The sequence below is a fragment of the Gigantopelta aegis genome, chromosome 12, assembly GCF_016097555.1.
Source record: "Gigantopelta aegis isolate Gae_Host chromosome 12, Gae_host_genome, whole genome shotgun sequence".
Lineage (NCBI taxonomy): Eukaryota > Metazoa > Mollusca > Gastropoda > Neomphalida > Peltospiridae > Gigantopelta > Gigantopelta aegis.
In genome coordinates, this window is record NC_054710.1 from 47,673,123 (window position 1) to 47,694,097 (window position 20,975).

General features: G+C 35.8%; 1 protein-coding gene across 2 annotated transcripts; it reads right to left on the reverse strand.

Annotated features, from left to right (window-relative positions):
• Positions 1 to 415: 415 nt before the first annotated feature.
• Positions 416 to 20,672, reverse strand: LOC121386348 (N-alpha-acetyltransferase 50-like). Of its 2 annotated transcripts, none has more exons than XM_041517226.1 (5): positions 20,519 to 20,672; positions 10,094 to 10,230; positions 6,079 to 6,198; positions 3,508 to 3,574; positions 416 to 1,969 (listed from the first exon to the last, which is right to left on the reverse strand). In XM_041517226.1, the coding sequence occupies exons 1-5, from the start codon at positions 20,626 to 20,628 to the stop codon at positions 1,735 to 1,737; spliced, it is 669 nt and encodes a 222-aa protein (XP_041373160.1). In that variant the 5' UTR covers positions 20,629 to 20,672; the 3' UTR covers positions 416 to 1,734. The 2 variants fall into 2 exon arrangements, with proteins under 2 accessions (XP_041373160.1, XP_041373161.1); XM_041517227.1 differs by lacking the exon at positions 20,519 to 20,672 and adding an exon at positions 15,636 to 15,747.
• Between the last annotated feature and the right edge of the window lie 303 nt (positions 20,673 to 20,975).

Genomic DNA, 20,975 nt, shown 5'->3' on the forward strand with positions numbered 1-20,975 from the left:
CAGCAAGGTATCGTTTCTATGCACTTTCCCACAGACAGGAAACCACATACGACTTTTGACCAGTTGTGGTGCACTGGTTGGAATGGTTGGAATGAAAAAAAACAATCAGTTGAACTGATTCACCGAGGTGATTGGACCCTGCGACTCAACCAACTGCGCTAAATCCCACACCTCATTATTTGAATAAATAAAATAGACAAACGTGGCACTTGTGATACTACGCCTTTAAGAACCACTGTCCTTTTCAAGTTTATAATGAGGAAATCGTGTGGTAGAAAGATTGTTTGATACCACGCCTTTAAGAACCGCTTTCCTTTTCAAGTGAATAACGAAGAAATCATGTGGTAGAAAGATTGTTTGATACCGCGCCTTTAAGAACCGCTTTCCTTTTCAAGTGAATAACGAGGAAATCATGTGGTAGAAAGATTGTTTAATGTACAAACAGGGTTACAGGATTACAACACTCATTCCCCCATACCCCTGCATCTACACTGGTGAAAGGGAACGCATGGTTTCTGAGACCAAACTTAATTCACTCTTAGCAAGGCCGTAGGATTATGAGATTGTGTTTCCAGGGGTGACTTGCCCTTCTCACAGTCACAAGCTGGTCCATCTGCTCTTTTTAACGTTAACACACACATACACATGCCACCCCAATATTTGCTAGATCCGTACCGGGCCACACCCAAATGGGTTACGCATTAGGATTTGTGCGAAGTTGGTATCACAAAGGTGGGAGAACGCTGAATACTTGATTGATGCAGACTGGAAAAAGACTGGTAGAAACATCTAGGGTTGATTTTGATTTCTTTATTATTTAAATTTTAGGTGTTGGGGTTTTTTGGGTTTTTTTAAAAAGACACTATTTGCTGAAAATCTCTGTCCTGCATATAAATACATTAGTATGTAGTACATTCAGATTAAAGAAAAACTAGACTTCAAATTTATGCTGAAAATGTCTGTCTTATATACATTAGTATTAATACTCAAAAACGACAAAAAACTAGTTAACAATATTTTTGGGGGGTAAATGAACATTTTGGACCTACCGATATCTACATTAATACATACAGACAGGAAAGACGGGTAGAAAAATTTAATTTATTTTTGGTATATAACCTTTCATTGAAAATGTTTTATTCTATACACATTTGTATATATATATACAGACTGATAGAAACATGAACTTATGAAGTTCAATATTTCACCTTTTTTTTTCATTTTTCTTCTTTCTTTTTTTGTAAATAACACAGCTTACAGAGTTTTACCCAGGATTTTTTGCCATGGTCCCGTGTCTGATGTGATTGTGAAAATGAGTGCGATCTTTTTTCAGGCTACTGAATGATGCAGTACACAGCTGTTGATTTAATGTACTGGAACAGACATACGGTAATTAAATATACATACATTGGGAATTTTGAGCATTAAAATTGGGCATTTTCAGTAAAAATTTCTTTTGGCAAGGGGCCTATGTTCGGACCCACAGAAGGCCTGTGTAGATTCCTCTTTACTGAAAATACCTATCCTATATACATTAGTACATGGTACATACAGACTGGTTGAAAAAAAGAGTTAGTTGTAAATCACACCATTTGCTGAAAATCAGTCCTATATACACTGGTTCCTGGTTTGTAGAGACTGGGGAAAAAACCAAAACAAGATGACTGGTAAAAAGCTAAGAGTTGAACTGTTTCATCTTAAAATCACACTGTTCATTGCAAACTGTCTATCCCGTCATGACGGAGATGTGGCTTCGCAGTCATTGATTTCCGAACTCTCGGCGACTGTCTTTGTGTTGGTTTCCAGCACCTCCCCGGGAGATCTAGCCTTGGGTTCACGGAATGATTTCTGCAACACGTAGGCGTCCGCCGGTTCAATGCGCTTGTAGTAGTTCTTCTTTTCCTCGGCGATTTCGAACCCAAATTTCTCGTAGAATTTGATAGCACTATCGTTGTTTACTTGTACATGCCTGGAAGAAAGGAAGGAAGGAAATGTTTTATTTAATGACGCACTCAATACATCTTATTTTCGGTTATATGGCGTCAGACATATGGTTAAGGACCACACAGATATTGAGAGTGCAAACCTGTTGCTGCCACTTTATGAGTTACTATTTTCGATTAGCAGCAAGGGGTCTTTTATATGCACAATCCCACAGACAGGGATGTTGATGGGGGATGTGGGGAGGGTGGGGTAGGTAATAATTTGACATTTTTAAATGTTAAAAATTATACTGCATGACCAAACTTATCCTAATGTAACTGTGGAAGGGCAGACCTTTCAACCTTTAGTCAAGAGAAAGCAGGAGGTGCGTGTTGGAAAAGCAGGAGATTTTTTAAATTCACACAATTTAACCCAAAATCGCAAGATTTAAAAAAAACATTATTCCAATAAGTTATATGAATACTTTATAATGTCATATATACTTCTTAACCTTAGATCTTGGCATTAATTTTTTTTATTATTATTAAAATGTTTGTTTTTTGGGGGGTTTTTAAGTTTAAATATTATTATGATTTAATACATATTTAAAAAAAAAAAAAATATTTTATAAAAAATTTTAAGAGCATGAACAAGAAATAAAAATTTTAATTAGTACATTTATGGTATTACACTTACAGCCTTACAGGTTGCGTTACATTATCATTTGTGGTTAGTGTACCTAAGTACCAAAGACAAATTTATATAAATCTAATAAATTAATATTCAGTTTTTACTATAATGAGGAACGGTGGCGTGGTACTTATTTAAAATCATTATAATGATGCATTAAACATTGTATTTTCATTAATCATAAGTAAAACCTCATTACGGACATCGTGTGAAATATACCGAATTATACCCATTTCCGTGAGTAACTTTATGTCAATGTCAAACACAACATTTTTTAATTGTACAAAATTAATTTCTTGAAGTGTACCCTTATAACCAACATTTTACCGCACAAATATACAAAATCTGGCAGTTCAGATTCGTCATAGTTGCATTATGTAATCCAGTGGGAAGACATTTTACAATTCAGAGGTGTTATTAGAACTAAATTGATAGTCGTTTTTTTTTATATGGCAACACTGAATGTCAATACACAGCCTGTTGAATTAGCGGCAACACGCTTCGTAGCCATTACGATGACAACAAACATTATAATAACACGTCATTTTATAAACTCCATGTGCTTTTTTAACAATATAAATAGGCTATCCCACAATTCTCACTTCGGCAAAGGTTAAACAGTCGGGACAATTCGGCCTGTTACATTCTCGGAAACTGAAAGTAGTCGACATTTTCCGAATGAGAAAAAAAGGCAGAGTTACTTCCCTTCCGTTATTTTGACAAAAGAGGATCGATTTTTTTTTTATGCTTACAAAAATGTCATTTAACAGAAGAAACTGTCTCCCACACAGGAGAAAGGAGATTTGATCAAATACCGGGAGACTCCCGCGGAATCCGGGAGGGTTGACAGGTCTGTGGAAGGGTGGGGGGGTCAAAAACTGTAATCATACTTACAGAAATACATTATCGAAGTTCCCGTCATCTTCACAGATCTTTAGGACGTGGTGTAGCATCACTGTGCCTAGAGATGAAGAAGAGATTTAAAACACAATAACACAGTGAACATCAAGTTAAACTTTGTTCTGTCTATCGCTCTATGAATCATAATATATCAGTATATTGATAATATTGTGAATAAGGTTCGAAATTTACCATGGCAATGACTACAAGTGCTGTGATTGCCTTTCTTAATTACTGTTATGCCCCCAAAACTGGACAGTAAGAAGAAATGCTGTGTTGCCATACCTGGTTTGTCTCCGAGTCCTTCCTATACGTTCCATGTTGTACATGTAACAAATAGTAAAGCAGGTCTTTGATAATTTGCGTAAACCATTTCTGGGTTACGTAAGAACAAATTGAGGTAACCTATTTTGTTTTTAAGTAACGCATAATAAACTTGTAAATGATGTCATAAATTCAATGTACAAATAAAATATGGGTTATGCAAACTATACGTATACGAGCGACACACGAAGGAACCTATCGCTCTTGCAATCTTCCGAAGCCTGTAAAGTTACTATTGGTAAATGTAATATGATAAACAGCATCCACATCCAACAAACTGTAAAGTTACTATTGGTATATGTAATATGATAAACAGCATCCACATCCAACAAACTGTAAAGTTACTATTGGTATATGTAATATGATAGAAAACATCCACATCCAACAAACTGTAAAGTTACTATTGGTATATGTAATATGATAGAAAGCATCCACATCCAACAAACTGTAAAGTTACTATTGGTATATGTAATATGATAAAAAGCATCCACATCCAACAAACTGTAAAGTTACTATTGGTATATGTAATATGATAAAAAACATCCACATCCAACAAACTGTAAAGTTACTATTGGTATATGTAATATGATAAAAAGCATCCACATCCAACAAACTGTAAAGTTACTATTGGTATATGTAATATGATAAAAAGCATCCACATCCAACAAACTGTAAAGTTACTATTGGTATATGTAATATGATAGAAAGCATCCACATCCAACAAACTGTAAAGTTACTATTGGTATATGTAATATGATAGAAAGCATCCACATCCAACAAACTGTAAAGTTACTATTGGTATATGTAATATGATAGAAAGCATCCACATCCAACAAACTGTAAAGTTACTATTGGTATATGTAATATGATAAAAAGCATCCACATCCAACAAACTGTAAAGTTACTATTGGTATATGTAATATGATAGAAAACATCCACATCCAACAAACTGTAAAGTTACTATTGGTATATGTAATATGATAAAAAGCATCCACATCCAACAAACTGTATAGACGAACCCAAGGCACAGAGTGAAATCAGTTTTGTCTTCAGAGAGATCATAGAAAGTAACTTGCTTTCATGTGACATGTCCCGTCGTTTGAAAGAAAGGTTTGCCTAGATGCCACTCCTAATCCGTCTTGATGCCCTAATTTCTGTTATTAAACTGAAGGTACCACTTGCAGTGCCCCTAGTTAAGATTCTACCCCTGCATGCACCACTAATAAAGTCAGAGAAAGTTCCTCAATCAGGAATAACAGGTTTCGTGTTCTCTGTTATGACCTAATAATCGTAACACATATATAATTACATGTATCTACATGTGGTTCTTTGACAAATTATTTTATTTTATTAAAACTTATCAATTAAAGTGAAATAACAGTTCCTAAACACTGTCTACTGTGGGGAACAAACGGTTTCAGCTCATATTTTCACCATTCACTTAGGTTTAAAAAACAAAAATATTTAGGTAGGGTGGGTCTTCTGTTTTATTTTATTTTATTTATCAGCCATTTTTATTTTAAGGTAGGTTAGGTCTTCCAGACACACAAAACTGTTTTTAGGCCTCATAGCATTACATTATGTCGATTTTCCCTCATACTGCAATATAATTAAATTTCTGTTACATTCATTACACTACAAGTACAACGTCGTCCCATTGGTCCAGATTACATTTCTGTTACATTCATTACACTACAAGTACAACGTCGTCCCATTGGTCCAGATTACATTTCTGTTACATTCATTACACTACAAGTACAACGTCGTCCCATTGGTCCAGATTACATTTCTGTTACATTCATTACACTACAAGTACAATGTCATCCCATTGGTCCAGATTAAGCAACGGGAGTTTGTTTATTTCTAGATGAATGTAAAAATTATGACGCCAGGAAAAGTCATATCTAATGACTTGCTTTTTATATTGGTAAGTTGTCTTATTGAGCATTGTTTATGGACCAATAATAACTGAAAATAAAATATGAACTTTTCACATTATTATTAGTACATATGTTTTAAATTTAATTATAAGTATTGTCGGTTATTTCTTTTTCTTTCATCTGGGTATGAACAAAACAAAATCATCCGCAAATTTATGTGAGAACAGCTTCGTCGATTCACAAAGTTTGCTGTACATTTTTATTTTTTTCATACCCAGATGAACATGAAACAAATAACACACAATGCTTAAATATATTACTGAATGTTAATATTGTTATGTAGCAACCCAAATAACCGTACCAATACCAAGCCTCCTGTACGGCGCCAAACAGCCCAGTGTCATGATGTAGAGTCGACGCTGGTTTTCTGACGTGTCAATCCGACAACACACAGCGCCGATCACAATATCATTGTAATATGCTGAAAAACAAAACAATAGACATGATTAATGGTGGTTACAGGGGTGGTTCCCAGACATGTCAATCTGGCAACACACGGCGCCGATCACAATATCATTGTAATATGCTGAAAAACAAAAAAAATAGACATGATTAATGGTGGTTACAGGGGTAGTTCCCAGACATGTCAATCTGGCAATACAGAGCTCCAGTCACAGTATCTATGTAATATGCTGGGGAAAAACAAAATCAAGACATGATTAAAAGTTGCTGCAAGGGTGGAAACCATATACCGGCAATAGGCTGCTGGACCAGGAGCAACTAAAACAAACTACTCCATAAGACGTTTTACTAGTACATGAATTTGGGGGTGGGGAGAGAAGAGATTCCTTCAGAATCATAAAATGATAAACTTATCATTGTACATATATATATTTTGAGATCCTATCTCATCATTTTACTCTTCCGACTCAAAATCAGTAATTCATGGAAGTACAGAATGGTGTTAAATTCACAGCCTGCCATCAGTCTACAGGAAAATATAATACAATACTATTCCAGGGCTTGAACTTAAGAATTTATCACCCACAGCTATTGGAATAAAGTACCTGTAGGGAATGCTCAACTGGGGGGTAAGAATTTAGTGAGAACTACTGGTACACATTCTTACAATTCCACCAATCAAACCAAAGTGGAGCAGAAGCAAGGAAGGAAGGGAATATTTTATTTAACAATACACTCAACACATTTTATTTACGGTTATATGGCGTCGGACCTATGGTTATGAACCACACAGATATTTATCTAGAGAGGAAACCAGCTGTCGGCACTTCATGGGCTACTGTTTTTGATTAGCAGCAAGCTGCAAGGGATCTTTTATAAAATTATAAATCCCACTGACAGAATAGTACATACCAGCCTTTGTTATACAACTGTGTAGCACTGGCATGAATGAGAAATGGCCCAATAGGCCCACCAATGGGAATCGAATGGATCGCACATCAGGCGAGTGCTGTACCACTGAGCTACATGTACATCCCACCCCCGTGTAGTAGAAGCCCTATGCTGGCTGGAGAAAACATCTCCACCACGGTTTTCAGACCAGCACATACATTCGGTGTTCGAAATAAGCACTTCAGTGGTTGTCTAGTGGACAAGTAAAAATTTATAATGCCGTTTCATTTTCAGCAATCAAAAACATTCTCCTTGGTCTTGAATAAAACTAACCACTTATCTGGACAAGTAAAAATATTGATGGACAAGTAGATTTGTAGATGTACTTGTCCAGTGAACATTCTGCTTATTTCTATCACTGAAATTGTGTATAACATTGCATTTACATGTGGATAAACTAACACCCGTCTTCTTTTGATTCTCCCCTGCGCGTGCTGTAACTTCTCCGTGGTGCAGGGGTGTAACATTTTCTTTGAGAATGGCCAATACAGCACAAAATTTAAGTTTTGAGTAAAATTCAGTATCCGTAAAATTCTGTGATATTTGTGTTTTTGCACAGTTCTTTACACTGTTTTTGTTTAAACCTTGAATTTTTATATTGATGTTGACCATCACTTTATTTATTTGCATTACCATAGTTTGACACCCAATAGCCAATGTATTTTTCGTGTTGGGGTGTCGTTAAACATTCATTCTTTTGATTCTGCTCACACCAACTTCACGTTGGAAATTGTCACAATCTAGTCGAGACCATTTATTTCAAGCTGTTTTAATTTTGTCCCAGAAATATGATATGTTTATCTTCCATAGTCCTTGGGGTGGGACATAGCCCAGACTTTCGTTTTTGACGGGCGCGAGCACTAACACACCCGTCAACTGAATCTGACGGGTGCGAAATAATGCGCCCCTAAATTGAACAAATCACGCTTGTATTTTTTTTTTTTTAACTTTGCCATTTTAATTGTTTATTGAATCCAATCCACAATGCCACAAACCTTTCCATTCTGTTCACAATGAACTTCCTAGAATACATTTTATAAAATGAAACACGATTGGTTGGTTATCTTTACACTGAGCCAATCAGCTAGGAGTTCACTTATTATTAAGATCTCATCGGTTTTGTTTTGTTTTGTTTAATTTCGTACAATGCATGTAATGATCACAAAATTTATTTTACACTGTCGTCGTTTTGATCACGTGCAGAAAAAATAATAGGTGCGTTGTCCAATAATTCTAGGATGTGTATAATGTTTATACATGTTGATATCACAGTAAACACCAACAACAAACGAATTTAGTAAAGCAGGTTTAGTTTTTGTTAATAGCATAGCGACGTACTCCATTTCTGTTTCACGATACTGCCACGTGATTTAAAGCCAAGAAGATTGACCTTGGTAGAGTCAGATTTCAAGTACATGTGATCAGTTGACGGGCACTGAAACAAACACACCGATTTAATTTCAACTCAGTAATTCCAATTTACCGAGTGTAAATCATGTATATTTTAAAATTAAATTTACATTAGGTTTGTTTGTTTGTTTTTGTTTTGTTTAATGGGTTGCTATGATTCGAGTGTATAATAAATGACGTGTTAACTACAGTACACCAAAAATGAAAGCTGTTTGTAAAAAAATATATTGATAAAAATTGTAGTAAGATATATTTCGGTAGAAAACAATAGATGTTGACATTTTCTCTGTTATGAAGGGTTTTTTTTAAATAAAGCATTTGCAGGTACATAACATGTATATTATGATTTCATGATAAATGTGATAACCATGTGCCATGTGGTTGTTACACTTTTACATTCAGTTCACAGGTTTGTGTCCATGGAGAAATCATATCATTCTGCGATGAAAACCAAAATTATTGTACTTGTTTTAAATAAAACAGAATAAGCACAAACAAATCAGTTTCAATTCCTTATTCATAAATAGTCAACAGATTATCATGATTCAGAAAAAAAACAGTTTTATTTAACGATGCACTCAGCACATTTTATTTACGGTTATATGGCGTCCGACATGGTTAAGGACCACACAGATATTGAGAGAGGAAGCCCGCGGTCACCACTTCATGGGCTACTCTTTCCGATTAGCAGCAAGGGATCTTTTATATGCACCATCCCACAGACAGGGTAGTACATACCACTGCCTTTGATATACCACTCGTGGTGCACTGGTTGGAACGAGAAATAGTCCAATGGGCAATCATGATTCAGAATTGTAATGCAACATGATATGCATATAATACATAAGAAATCGATAAATATTGTGTTCATGGTGTTACTTTTTCTTGTGTAAGACTGCAATGGCCCATTCCTTCATCTTTGAGAATAACCATCATATTAGTTAAATTAGGATATTTATTTTGAAAACACAAAACATTAACCCTTAAGATATTTAATTTAGAAATCATTACTCCTCAAACTTAATCATGTTCATAGGTGCAATTCCTCTCGGTCTCTTGCCTCTAATTCTAATTATTTTGAGGGGTGCAATTCCCCCCTCTGCATTTTGAGGAGTGTGATTTACAGCAAATAAACATAACTGAAAGGTTATGTCACTGTATGTAGACATATTTCAAATGTACAAATGTTAAATATTGGCAGATAATCCACACCGGGTCAAGGAGATTTGCCTTGACGACACAAAAGTGCCGTTTTGGTGCCGTCAGTGATGCTCTTTACTTAGGGCAATTTAGATCTCAACGACTGCAATTGCCGCCGGTGCAGTCGTTAAATTCAAGCCCTGCATTTATGGGCTACGCAAAAACAAATTCAGGTAACCCATTTTGTTTTTACGCAAACCATCATGACCATATAAATGATGTCATAAATTCAATGCACAAACGAAAAATGGGTTACGCACTCTATACTTACGTGAGCAAACGAAACTATCACCTCACAATTTTCAGACACCAGACTGTGGTAGAATCAGATAAGAATTAAGACTGGCACTTACCTAGCTTGGCGAGTTCTCCCACCTCCAAGACATCTTTGTAAAACTTGTCGTTGTACGTGACGGGAAACACAACTTGGTTTAACCTCTTCAGCTGCTTGATGTTGTGTTGTGTTATATCACCCAACTCAATCCGACCCCTGCAAATAGTTAGTCTCGTTTAACTACACCAGTAGTTCACATTGATTTATTAATCACTGATGTTGGATGTCATTTGGTAATTTGGACTCATAAGTCTTCAGAGAAAACCCAGTTCCTTTTCCCATTAGCAGCAAGGGATCATACACTGTATATACATGTAAAAATAAATCTATATGTATCTATGTATACATGTGTGTGTGTGTGTGTATGTATGTATGAATGTATGTATATATGTATGTATATATATATATATATATATATATATAAACACATACATGTATATATACACTATCCTGACAGGATAGCACATACCAGAGTCTTTGATATACAAATGTAGGAAATGATCATGATACTAAATGATAAGTGATTCTTTAAATTTTACAAACTTGTATAGATATATATATGTAGCAGGGGTGGTAAAAAGCTCATTTTTGTCAGTCTGGGACAGACTTACGATTTTTGAAACCAAATTTTAATTTTTTTAAACATGTGTTTGGTGGTCCCAATTTTGTCATTCTTGTCAGTCTGATGCACCAGTCTTATTTCTATTATTGGAACGAATTCCTATCCATTTATTGGCATGGTGTTTCTGCATGTGTTTATCGCTCTACCTCAATCAACTGATGCACATTTTAATTCTCTAGACTTGAACTGGTCCCAAATTAAAAACAAATCAATTGGTCATTTGCATTTCGCTTGGTTGTGTCATATCTCCATCAATTGGCAGTAATAGAAACAGTGAATATACTATTTGTGCCACTTTATAATTAGAATACTACACTCATTTCGCTTGGTTGTGTCATATCTCCATCAATTGGCAGTAATAGAAACAGTGAATATACTATTTGTGCCACTTTATAATTAGAATACTACACTCATTTCGCTTGGTTGTGTCATATCTCCATCAATTGGCAGTAATAGAAACAGTGAATATACTATTTGTGCCACTTTATAATTAGAATACTACACTCATTTCGCTTGGTTGTGTCATATCTCCATCAATTGGCAGTAATAGAAACAGTGAATATACTATTTGTGCCACTTTATAATTAGAATACTACACTCATTTTTCTTGGTTGTGTCATATCTCCATCAATTGGCAGTAATAGAAACAGTGAATATACTATTTGTGCCACTTTATAATTAGAATACTACACTCATTTTCGCTAGATATCATTTTTTTCGAAATGAGTGATCAAATGAAAGAGGTCAGACACCATGGGAAGTTCTGAGTTTCGTAAAATGTTATCTAGCAAAAACAAGTGTGGTATCAAATAATATTTTAAAAATGGACAATTATTCCCAACATTACTCAATGAGACATCAGAATCACTGAGAATGCACATAGCTTTGACTAGCTAGGGAATATCCTACAAAAATTACGTCATTTAAATAGCACCACCAGATGCTTAAGAAATGTGTAATACACCCAGACATTCACCTGGTAAGTAATAAAGCATATATATTCAATTGATATGAATTAAGGGTCTGTTGATAAGGCAAAACCTGTATGTAACTACTACATATTGTCAAAGGCTGTGGGTTCAAATCCCATCCTAACACTGTGTAAAGCTGTAATGTACACGTAAATATAATATTTGTGTTGCTTTTCACAGTTACATCGGTTGGTATGAAACAACTATTGTGCCATGTACGAAATGACGTTTCACAGTTACATCGGTATTGTGCCATGTATGAAATGACGTTTCACAGTTACATCGGTTGGTATGAAACGACTATTGTGCCATGTACGAAATGACGTTTCAGTTACATCGGTTGGTATGAAACGACTATTGTGCCATGTACGAAATGACTTTTCAGAGTTACATCAGTTGGTATGAAACGACTATTGTACCATGTACGAAATTACTTTTCACAGTGGTATGAAACGACTATTGTACCATGTACGAAATTACTTTTCACAGTTACATCAGTTGGTATGAAACAACTATTGTACCATGTACGAAATTACTTTTCACAGTTACATCAGTTGGTATGAAACGACTATTGTACAATGTACGAAATTACTTTTCACAATGATACAGAATGACCAAGCCAGGGCATAAAATTTGATTTTTTTTTCATACAACCAATACATGTGTCGTCGTGTGGTATTAGTGTTTACACAAACGATTTTCTTCATATTTCAGATACAAATGAAAAGGTTAATGGGCAACGATAATCAAACAAGAATCTAAGATGAGCGATATTCATAGCTTTTCTCCATCAAATTTCCTATCATAAATACGAAAATATATTTCTCGTGTGCTATAGGACTAACTTGAAAGCTGCCAGATGAAAAAATAAATAAAATTTGTTTGTCCTGACCAAACTGATACTATGAAAATTGACCAGTGTCAAACAAAAGTGACCTCTTTTGGGGAAGAACTGATTGTTTTGGGGTGGGGTTTTTAATACTTACCCAGTAACCAATTTCAATTTAGGCTTATACTAGTAGAATATTGGTGCATGTTTGTAATACATGGTACATGTACATGCTCTAGTAACAGGCAAAATGGGTTTTAAACTAAATCAATCTAACAGTAGTTTCACAGGTACATTCGTGTGAGCTAGATGAGACTATGTATTGGCATGCATGGACAGTCACAAAGTTAATATCAGCGGTAATTGTGTCCAACACAAAGTACATTTGCTAAAACGCCATCACGTTGGCTATTAATAATAGACTTGATTCAGTCTGAAAAAAGCTATACAAGTGTTGAACTCTGCAGAGAATCCGTAATCAGCCGACTAATTCGATTGGCTTGGAATAGTGGTGAGAGAGATTTTCATCTATTATATTTTTATCAGTGTCATTAAATTGCATTGGTATATAATTATATAATATAATATTGTAAGAAACTATCCAAAAACGTTCTTTGACATGCTTCAAACATTGAATATCGAGATGTCAGGGGTTTGAGAATTTCAGCAAACTTCTATAATTGTAAATATGTCAGTGGCATGCTAATGTAGGTAGCATTATATTTAAGAAAGTAGATGGGGGTCGTAAAGGAAATAGCTAGACACATTGAACGATGGTGATAAAGTTGGGTTAGAACATTACCATACCATCAAGAACAAATTATGAAGTATATCTATGTCAGGGATTTCCCACTGCACGCAGTTTTGCAAAACATTGATGATATTAGCCAACACACGTTTGTTTGGCTTTCCCGATTAGCGATTATAGCTTTTGCACGAACGATCCATCGTTTATGTTGATATTGGCTTTGCATAACCGACAGATGAACATTCTAACCTTCGCATGATAAAGCAGTAACCAGCTATTCTCTAGATATATTCAATGGATATGAATTAAGGCCATTATATTGTATTGATAAGGCACAGCATTTTTGCACATATACTACTGCATATTTTCAACAACAATTTACTTTTTTAAATTAACGACACCACTAAACTATTGGATGTCAAACATTTGGTAATTTTGACAGTCTTAGAGAGGAAATCAGTTGTATTTTTTCATTAGTAGAAAGGGATCTTGTATATATGCACCATCCCACAGACAGGATAACACACACCTGGCATGGCCTTTGATATACCAGATGTGGTGGACTAGCTGGAAAGACAAATTGCCCAATGGGCCCACCGACGGGGAACGATCTCAGACTGCGCATCAAAGAAATAAATGTTTTATTTAACAACACACTCAAAACATTTTATTTACGGTTACATGGCATTGGACATATGGTTAAGGACCACACAGATATTGAGAAAGGAAACCCTCTGTCGCCACTTCATGGGCTACTCTTTTCGATTAGCAGCAAGGGATCTTTTATATGCACCTTCCCACGGACAGAATACTACTTACCACAGCCTTTGATATACCAGTCGTGGTGCAATGGCTGGAACGAGAAATAGCCCAATGGGCCCACCGATGGGAATCGATCCCAGACCGTGCATCAAGCAAGCACTTTACCACTGGGTTACGTCCCGCTACTGCTTATTATCAAAGGCTGTGGGCTCGAATCCCATCCTAAACACTACTGTGTACAGTGTTCGAGATTAACGGTATCCCGGGGATACCAGAATTTTATTTTGGATACCAGACTTCAAGAACCCAGTATCCCACCGGGATGCCATATAATATAAATTCTCAGGTGGGATACCAGATTTTGAAATGTTAGTATCCAACTGGGATACTGGCCAAAAAAATTAATCTCGAACACTGGTGTACTGTGTATGAATAAATTTGTATCCACACAAATAAATCTATTTAATGAGAAATATGCTTCCTTCTATTGTCCGAACCAAATTGTTAACAACTACAAAAAATTACTTTCCTACCTTTAACTGCCGTTAGATTTCCTCCAAAGTTGGTCCAGACACAAATCGCAAAAAAAACACTACAAATATACAGATTCCACACACGAGACTGCAACGATGTCGCCGATATTGTCTTTGCTGAGATTGCATAGGGAAAAATACATGCAGTTTTCTGCCGTCTGCCATGTTGTTTGTTTATGGAATACTCTTCAAGAGGGGTGACAGCCTCCAAAGTATGTGACACAATTAATATGAAATCGATGATATCTAGTGGTATCATTAAAATAATAATAATAATAATAACAAAAACTAAAAAATATGACGTCATCACGTTCGCTTTTATATCATAACATGTTATGACGTGTTAGATTAAGTCCTATCCTTTCACCCCTGTTGAAGAATATTCCATAAAAAGTCAAAATGGCAGCTGATACAAAATTACATGCTTTTTTCCCTATGCGCTCTCAGCGAAGTCGATATAGATGACATGGTTAGCATCTGGTATGTGGAATCTGTGTCATTGTAATGGTTTTTTTGCAATTTGTGTCTGGACAAACTTTGGAGGAAATCTAACGGCAATTAAAGGTAGGAGAGTAATTTTTCGTAGTTGTTAACAATTTGGTTCGGACAATAGCCCCAAATTACTTAAGATACTGACTCAATAATACCATATTTAACAACCAATAAACAACTAAGATGCTAAATATGGTAGTGTTTTATAAACGGATATGTACTTCATACTTAGGGGTGTCAGTTGTCAAACTTTCACAATGAGAGTTACTTCTCCTTGAATGTAAGTGATGCAGAACTTTCGTGGGTTCAAGAAGTGGCCAAAGTCAAACCATTTTGTTTTATTTATGTGGAAAATTTATCGGATACGTGTGAGGAATATTCATCATTACAAAAGAAAATATTTAAATTTTAAATCAAGACAATAACAAAAACGCTGGGAGAAAACCCTATCAGTGTATCACACTAAAGTTTTATCTTTAAAAAAATATATCCATATCCGTTTAATTAATTTGACACTCGTCAGATGAATACTTCTGCGTCAGAGGCGAACTTATAAATGAATAAAAGGGTATAGACTATGATATTACTTTTAAACTAATAATACCTAGTCATTTTTATCGAAAATGATTTTCCCTCCGATATTTCCTAGGAAACGGAAGTCCAGAAACACACATGGCATGTGAATTCTTTGGTAATTTGCTCCTTTTGTGCTTTGCAGTACCGAGTTTTCCAGCAACACAAAACCTAGCCCGAGTACTCTGACTGTAAGAGAGCTAGACGGACATTTGGACATAAATATGCTCTTATTACAAATGTCCGTCTAGCTCTCTTACAGTCAGAGTACTCGGGCTACACAAAACCGATTTTGTTCTACATGTTTTATATTTGACATTCGACGCGTGTCAAGAATTAAAAACAAAACCAAAAAAAAAAAAAAAAAGCCCACACATCTCATTCACTTGTGTAGCGATCTTAATTTTTACGCACTAACGATTCATCAGGCCTGTAGTAGTTCACCAAGGTAAAGGTCTAGGCCTACTGTCCAGTCGAGTTTTTTTTTTTTAAAGTTTTATTATTATTATTATTATTATTATTATTGTTAACATTTTGACATTTACTGGACGACACAGCAATAAACATCATAATACTAAATAACGGACCAAAACGTTTATCTTGAACTAGTCCTGTATGCGGTCAAAAAGGCCTCAGGGTGGAACAGCCCTGAACGTGCAAGTCAAAACGGCCAAAGGAAACAGTGAAAATGGCCTTAGGAAATTTATTATTATTATTATTATTATTATTATTATTATTATTATTATTGTGTTGTTAAACCGATATAAGCAAGCAGTAAACATGTACATGTATAAAAACAATGTCTACTACCAACGTGGTGGTGCATTTTCATTTTGATTTTAACAAGTGTATTATTACAAAATATATTATAATGTCAACACACATGTATATATATGCAGTTTTAATAAACTTGTGCACTTGTTTTTTTGCTATGGCCGATATCGTCATATATAATTATAAAATTATTATAAAATAACATGAGCAAAATATTTAGAAGTTATTTTGAGTATATAGTTGAAGGTGTAATACAAAACATTAATTTTTGTTAAAGGTGTTTGCACTAGCAATTTGGCAAGAAGATTCAGGAGACAAGTTCAGAATTATATTTTGCTAATTATGCGTTGTATTTCACCTCTATAGAAACTGTGGCACGTCACGGGAAGAACACAAGTTGATAGTGTATTCAAAACTTACGTAACGTGATCAGAACCTCAATTCTATATTTTTCAGTAAACACCAGGGAAGAGATTTTAAAAAACCCCATACTCTTCATTTACCTACCAGTAAATCCCAGGTGTAACATTTTAAAATAATAATGTATTTAATAGACCTCTTTCACACTCCACTACGCATGTGCCTGTTGCGGGGTGACTCGAGGACGCAAACCGCGAACTCACGCGAGATCTCGCAAAAATAGACCTGTGGACAAGTTGGGGGGCATAAACAATGGGAGACCACGCAATAAGAATGTGAATATCTCCATGATTAATTATTCTATCAGTAGGGAACCCGAAAATTCGATATCAAACAAGACTTATTGGAGACCTTTGTGAATTATTGCTTATGACGAAATAAAAAAATATTTGGTTGTTAACGCCCGACAAACCATCGGTTCGGATTTGTACTCAATAAATATCGGATATGGGCTGAAATAATATTAATGTTTGCACGCGTGTTTGTATGCAGATATTTATTGTATTTAACATGATTTAAATATTTATAAGCATTATACAGATAAATACATTCAGAATTCTTGTCGGGATTTCTTTTCACCAAGTTATTTAAAATTTTGTTCGATATTTGGAATAAAATTAAATGCTACATATGAAATTTGAGCTATGGTAAATAAAACATTAGAATCAGGCCCGTAGGAACGATATCTGGAGTTGGGGGAGGGGAGGGGGCACAATCTGTAGTGGAGGGACACAGTCTAGTTGGGGGTGGGGGGGGGGGGGGGGGTAAAAATTAAGCCATATTTTAAACCGGGTTTATAAAAGTGGGGCTGTAGTCCCCCCTCCGACTTCTTGGTTGCTACCGACCTGAGAATGGTCAGAACTGTAACTGTATTGCATATACAGCTATTTAAATTCGAAGCAAGAGTATTTAAACTAAGAAAGATGTAAGTTTTACTTATAACAGATTAGACTAGCCGACAGCTTGATAATATAGCTACAAACTCAGGATGGTCTCTTTATTATAAACTCATGAGGGTTTATTATGCGCAGTCATAAGATACTTCGTTTGAATGTTTGAAGCAAACATATTAAGTACCTTGTCGGGCCCGTAGCCAGAGGGGGGGGGGGGGGGGGGAGGGGGATCGGACGAACCTCCCACGCAGGATTGAATGAAGAAACAAAATTCGGATTTTACATATAAAAGTCTTTATCCCCAAATGACCGGGATAACGTAGCAACAACGTTTGTCTGAGGTTTCATTTGCTGAAGGTTAGATCCTCCTTAGTGGGCCCGTTTGATTATTTCCCGTCCCAACCACTGATCCATCAAAGGACGTCGTGTATGCTATCCTGTTTGTGGGATGTGAGAAGTATGCCATGTATCATTTATTATAAATACATTAGTACGACTGAAAACAAACGGTTTCTTATCGTGGCTCTGTGACCAAGCCATTTTACATGCATACCACAACTTAATGCAACTTGTTAACATATATTTCGCAACAAAAGTTCGTGTATTATTCTCGAGTGTGACCGGCGTCATCTCATTGTTTGGCAAGGGGTTATATATATATATATATATATATATATATATATATATATATATATATATATATATATAATATATATGTATCTGCCCCCCCCCCCCCCATGTCTACGGCTCCGCGCCTTCGGCGCTCGCGTTTGACGAGTTCCGTTTACATGAAATTTCGACCCCCCCCCCCCCCCCCCCCCTCCCGCTAATCATGCTGGCTACGGGCCTGAAATTATATACAATATTCATAAGTTAGACCAAACAACAAATTAGGATCGTATCGGGTTACATGGGTCTACCACTCTGGAAAAGTTGCTGAACTTTATGTTATGTATAATCATGTACGTTATAAAAACGTGTGATACTTGCATACCATATCGATATGTAAGACTTCTCCCTATGCTTGTATATGTGTATCAAAGTACTGATGGTATCGCTAACGATCTCGACCAATGTTCTCAGTACAAAATACAAAATAGTAACCAAACATTATTGTGCATACAGATATATGTTTACTTCAAACTGATCTTCATGTAAAGAAAGAAAGAAATGTTTTATTTAACAACGCACTCAACACATTTTATTTACGGTTATATGGCGTCAGACATATGGTTAAGGACCACACAGATTTTGAGAGGAAACCCGCTGTCGCCACTACATGGGCTACTCTTCCGATTGGCAGCAAGGGATCTTTTATTTGCGCTTCCCACAGACAGGATAGCACAAACCATGGCCTTTGTTGAACCAGTTATGGATCACTGGTCGGTGCAAGTGGTTTACACCTACCCACTGAGCCTTGCGGAGCACTCACTCAGGTTTTGGAGTCGGTATCTGGATTAAAAATCCCATGCCTCGACTGGGATCCGAAACCAGTACCTACCATCCTGTATACCGATTGCGTGCCACGACGCCACCGAGGACGGTGTCATGTAAAGAAGAAGATATCATCTTCTAAATTCTTCAAAACAAACGACGCAATAGCATGTCAACGTTTACTTCGCTTGTGACGGCTCATATATGTTTTAAAACTTCGTAAATATCAGATATTATCATATTTCAAGTGAAGTTATAATATTATGTATCTGATTTAAATGACAATGAAAATAAAATAAAATTAAATAATAAATAAAATAAGATAAATAAATAAGTAAATAAATAAATACATAAATAAATAATTTGTGGATAGACATGTAAAAGTGATTAGTAGTTGTAGGACCTACGACTGTCTTTTTTTAATGAAACGATAAGCGGAAAATAGAGCTGTGATAAAGGTCTATGTTAGTTAGGGGTTTTGTTGTCTTTTTTAGGGGGAAGGGCGGCATATTTAATTAAATTTTAAATACTGATACATGTGGAGAATTAAACATCACTGGAAATCCGCGTGAATATTTAACTATAATTCTAATTGTTAAAAGTAGAAAACACATTCCACTAAAGTTAATTTTATTGTATGAATCTTTTAATTTTGCGTTGTTAAAATACCCTTGACAGGCGGCTCCAGAGACTTCATCTAAGTTAATGTTTCACTGCTTTTGGTCTTAAACCATTCCGATGTAAACTTTAACATCTTATACGAAATATGTACGTTAGTCGCTAGAGATTCACATCTCCTACGAAGCTACTCACGACGCTCATGACAACAGTCGATCATGCCCCCCAATTTGTATATAGCCTCGATACCGTCCAGTTCGGCGAGGGACGGTACTCTTCGCGCACGTGCGCAATGGGAATGTGAGAGAGGTCTATTTCTGTTGTATAGCCTATTTAGGGCGGCCGTCTTGATATTTTTTAGGGCCGTTTTGACTTTTACACATCGGCCCTTTTGACTTTCTTTAAGGGCCGTTTTGACCAATTATTTCCAGGCTCGTTTTGTACTAGGGCCATTTTGATTACAATTCCTTGGGGGAGTAGGTGTGTGCGAGTTGTTGTTTTGGGGTTGGGTTTTTTAAATTATTGTCTTGTTCTTTTTTGTTTATTTTGTTGTTGTTGGGTTTGGGTTATTATTATTAATCTTGAACTGGCGTTCTTTCACTTTTTTCTTTGTTTGTTTTATAATACAACAGCTACATATTAAAACGAAAAAAATTTTTTTGGTTTCTAACTGCGACATAATAATAATAATAATAATATATAAATGAAAAAAAAAAACACGTGTGGTAAAATGTAGTCTGTTCATGTGTTACGACTATACCGAGTACACCGATACCTGCTACGTGTTCTTGGTTTACGACAAACATCTCTCGTTTTCTGTTGTCTCTTGCTCTTCAAGTCATATGGTGGGATGTTTTTGGCAAAACGTTTTTTTATTTTTTCCATTCTGAATGTACGACAGCAAAAACGCTTCACATTCGTTATGAAACGTCATGAATTCGTGACAATTGGTCGTCAAGGAAACACTGCTACCGACGTGTTTTGTAGTAAAAACAAAATGCATGAATATCTAAATGCTCAATATTTGCGGATGGTGATCGAGAAATACTAAAACAATTAAATGTAATATTAATCACCCTGCGCTCCCCAAACGTATACGCAATGTGTGGGAACTGGAAACCAGCAATTGGGATAATCAGAGAATGTGTCCTCCGTGTGGTTTAGATCCTACGACCCAAGGGTTATGACATTCCAAGACTTTTAAAGGTCATTTTCCGATATGACGCACTGGC

Excerpts from the sequence above, each read along its gene's own strand:
- LOC121386348 (XM_041517226.1), bottom strand. The coding sequence starts at position 20,628 with ATGGAAAAAATAAAAAAACGTTTTGCCAAAAACATCCCACCATATGAC. Across the intron at positions 6,199-10,093 it reads GGGAGAACTCGCCAAGCTAG|CATATTACAATGATATTGTG; the intron begins GTAAGTGCCAGT and ends TTTGTTTTTCAG. Across the intron at positions 1,970-3,507 it reads AACTTCGATAATGTATTTCT|GCATGTACAAGTAAACAACG; the intron begins GTAAGTATGATT and ends CCTTTCTTCCAG.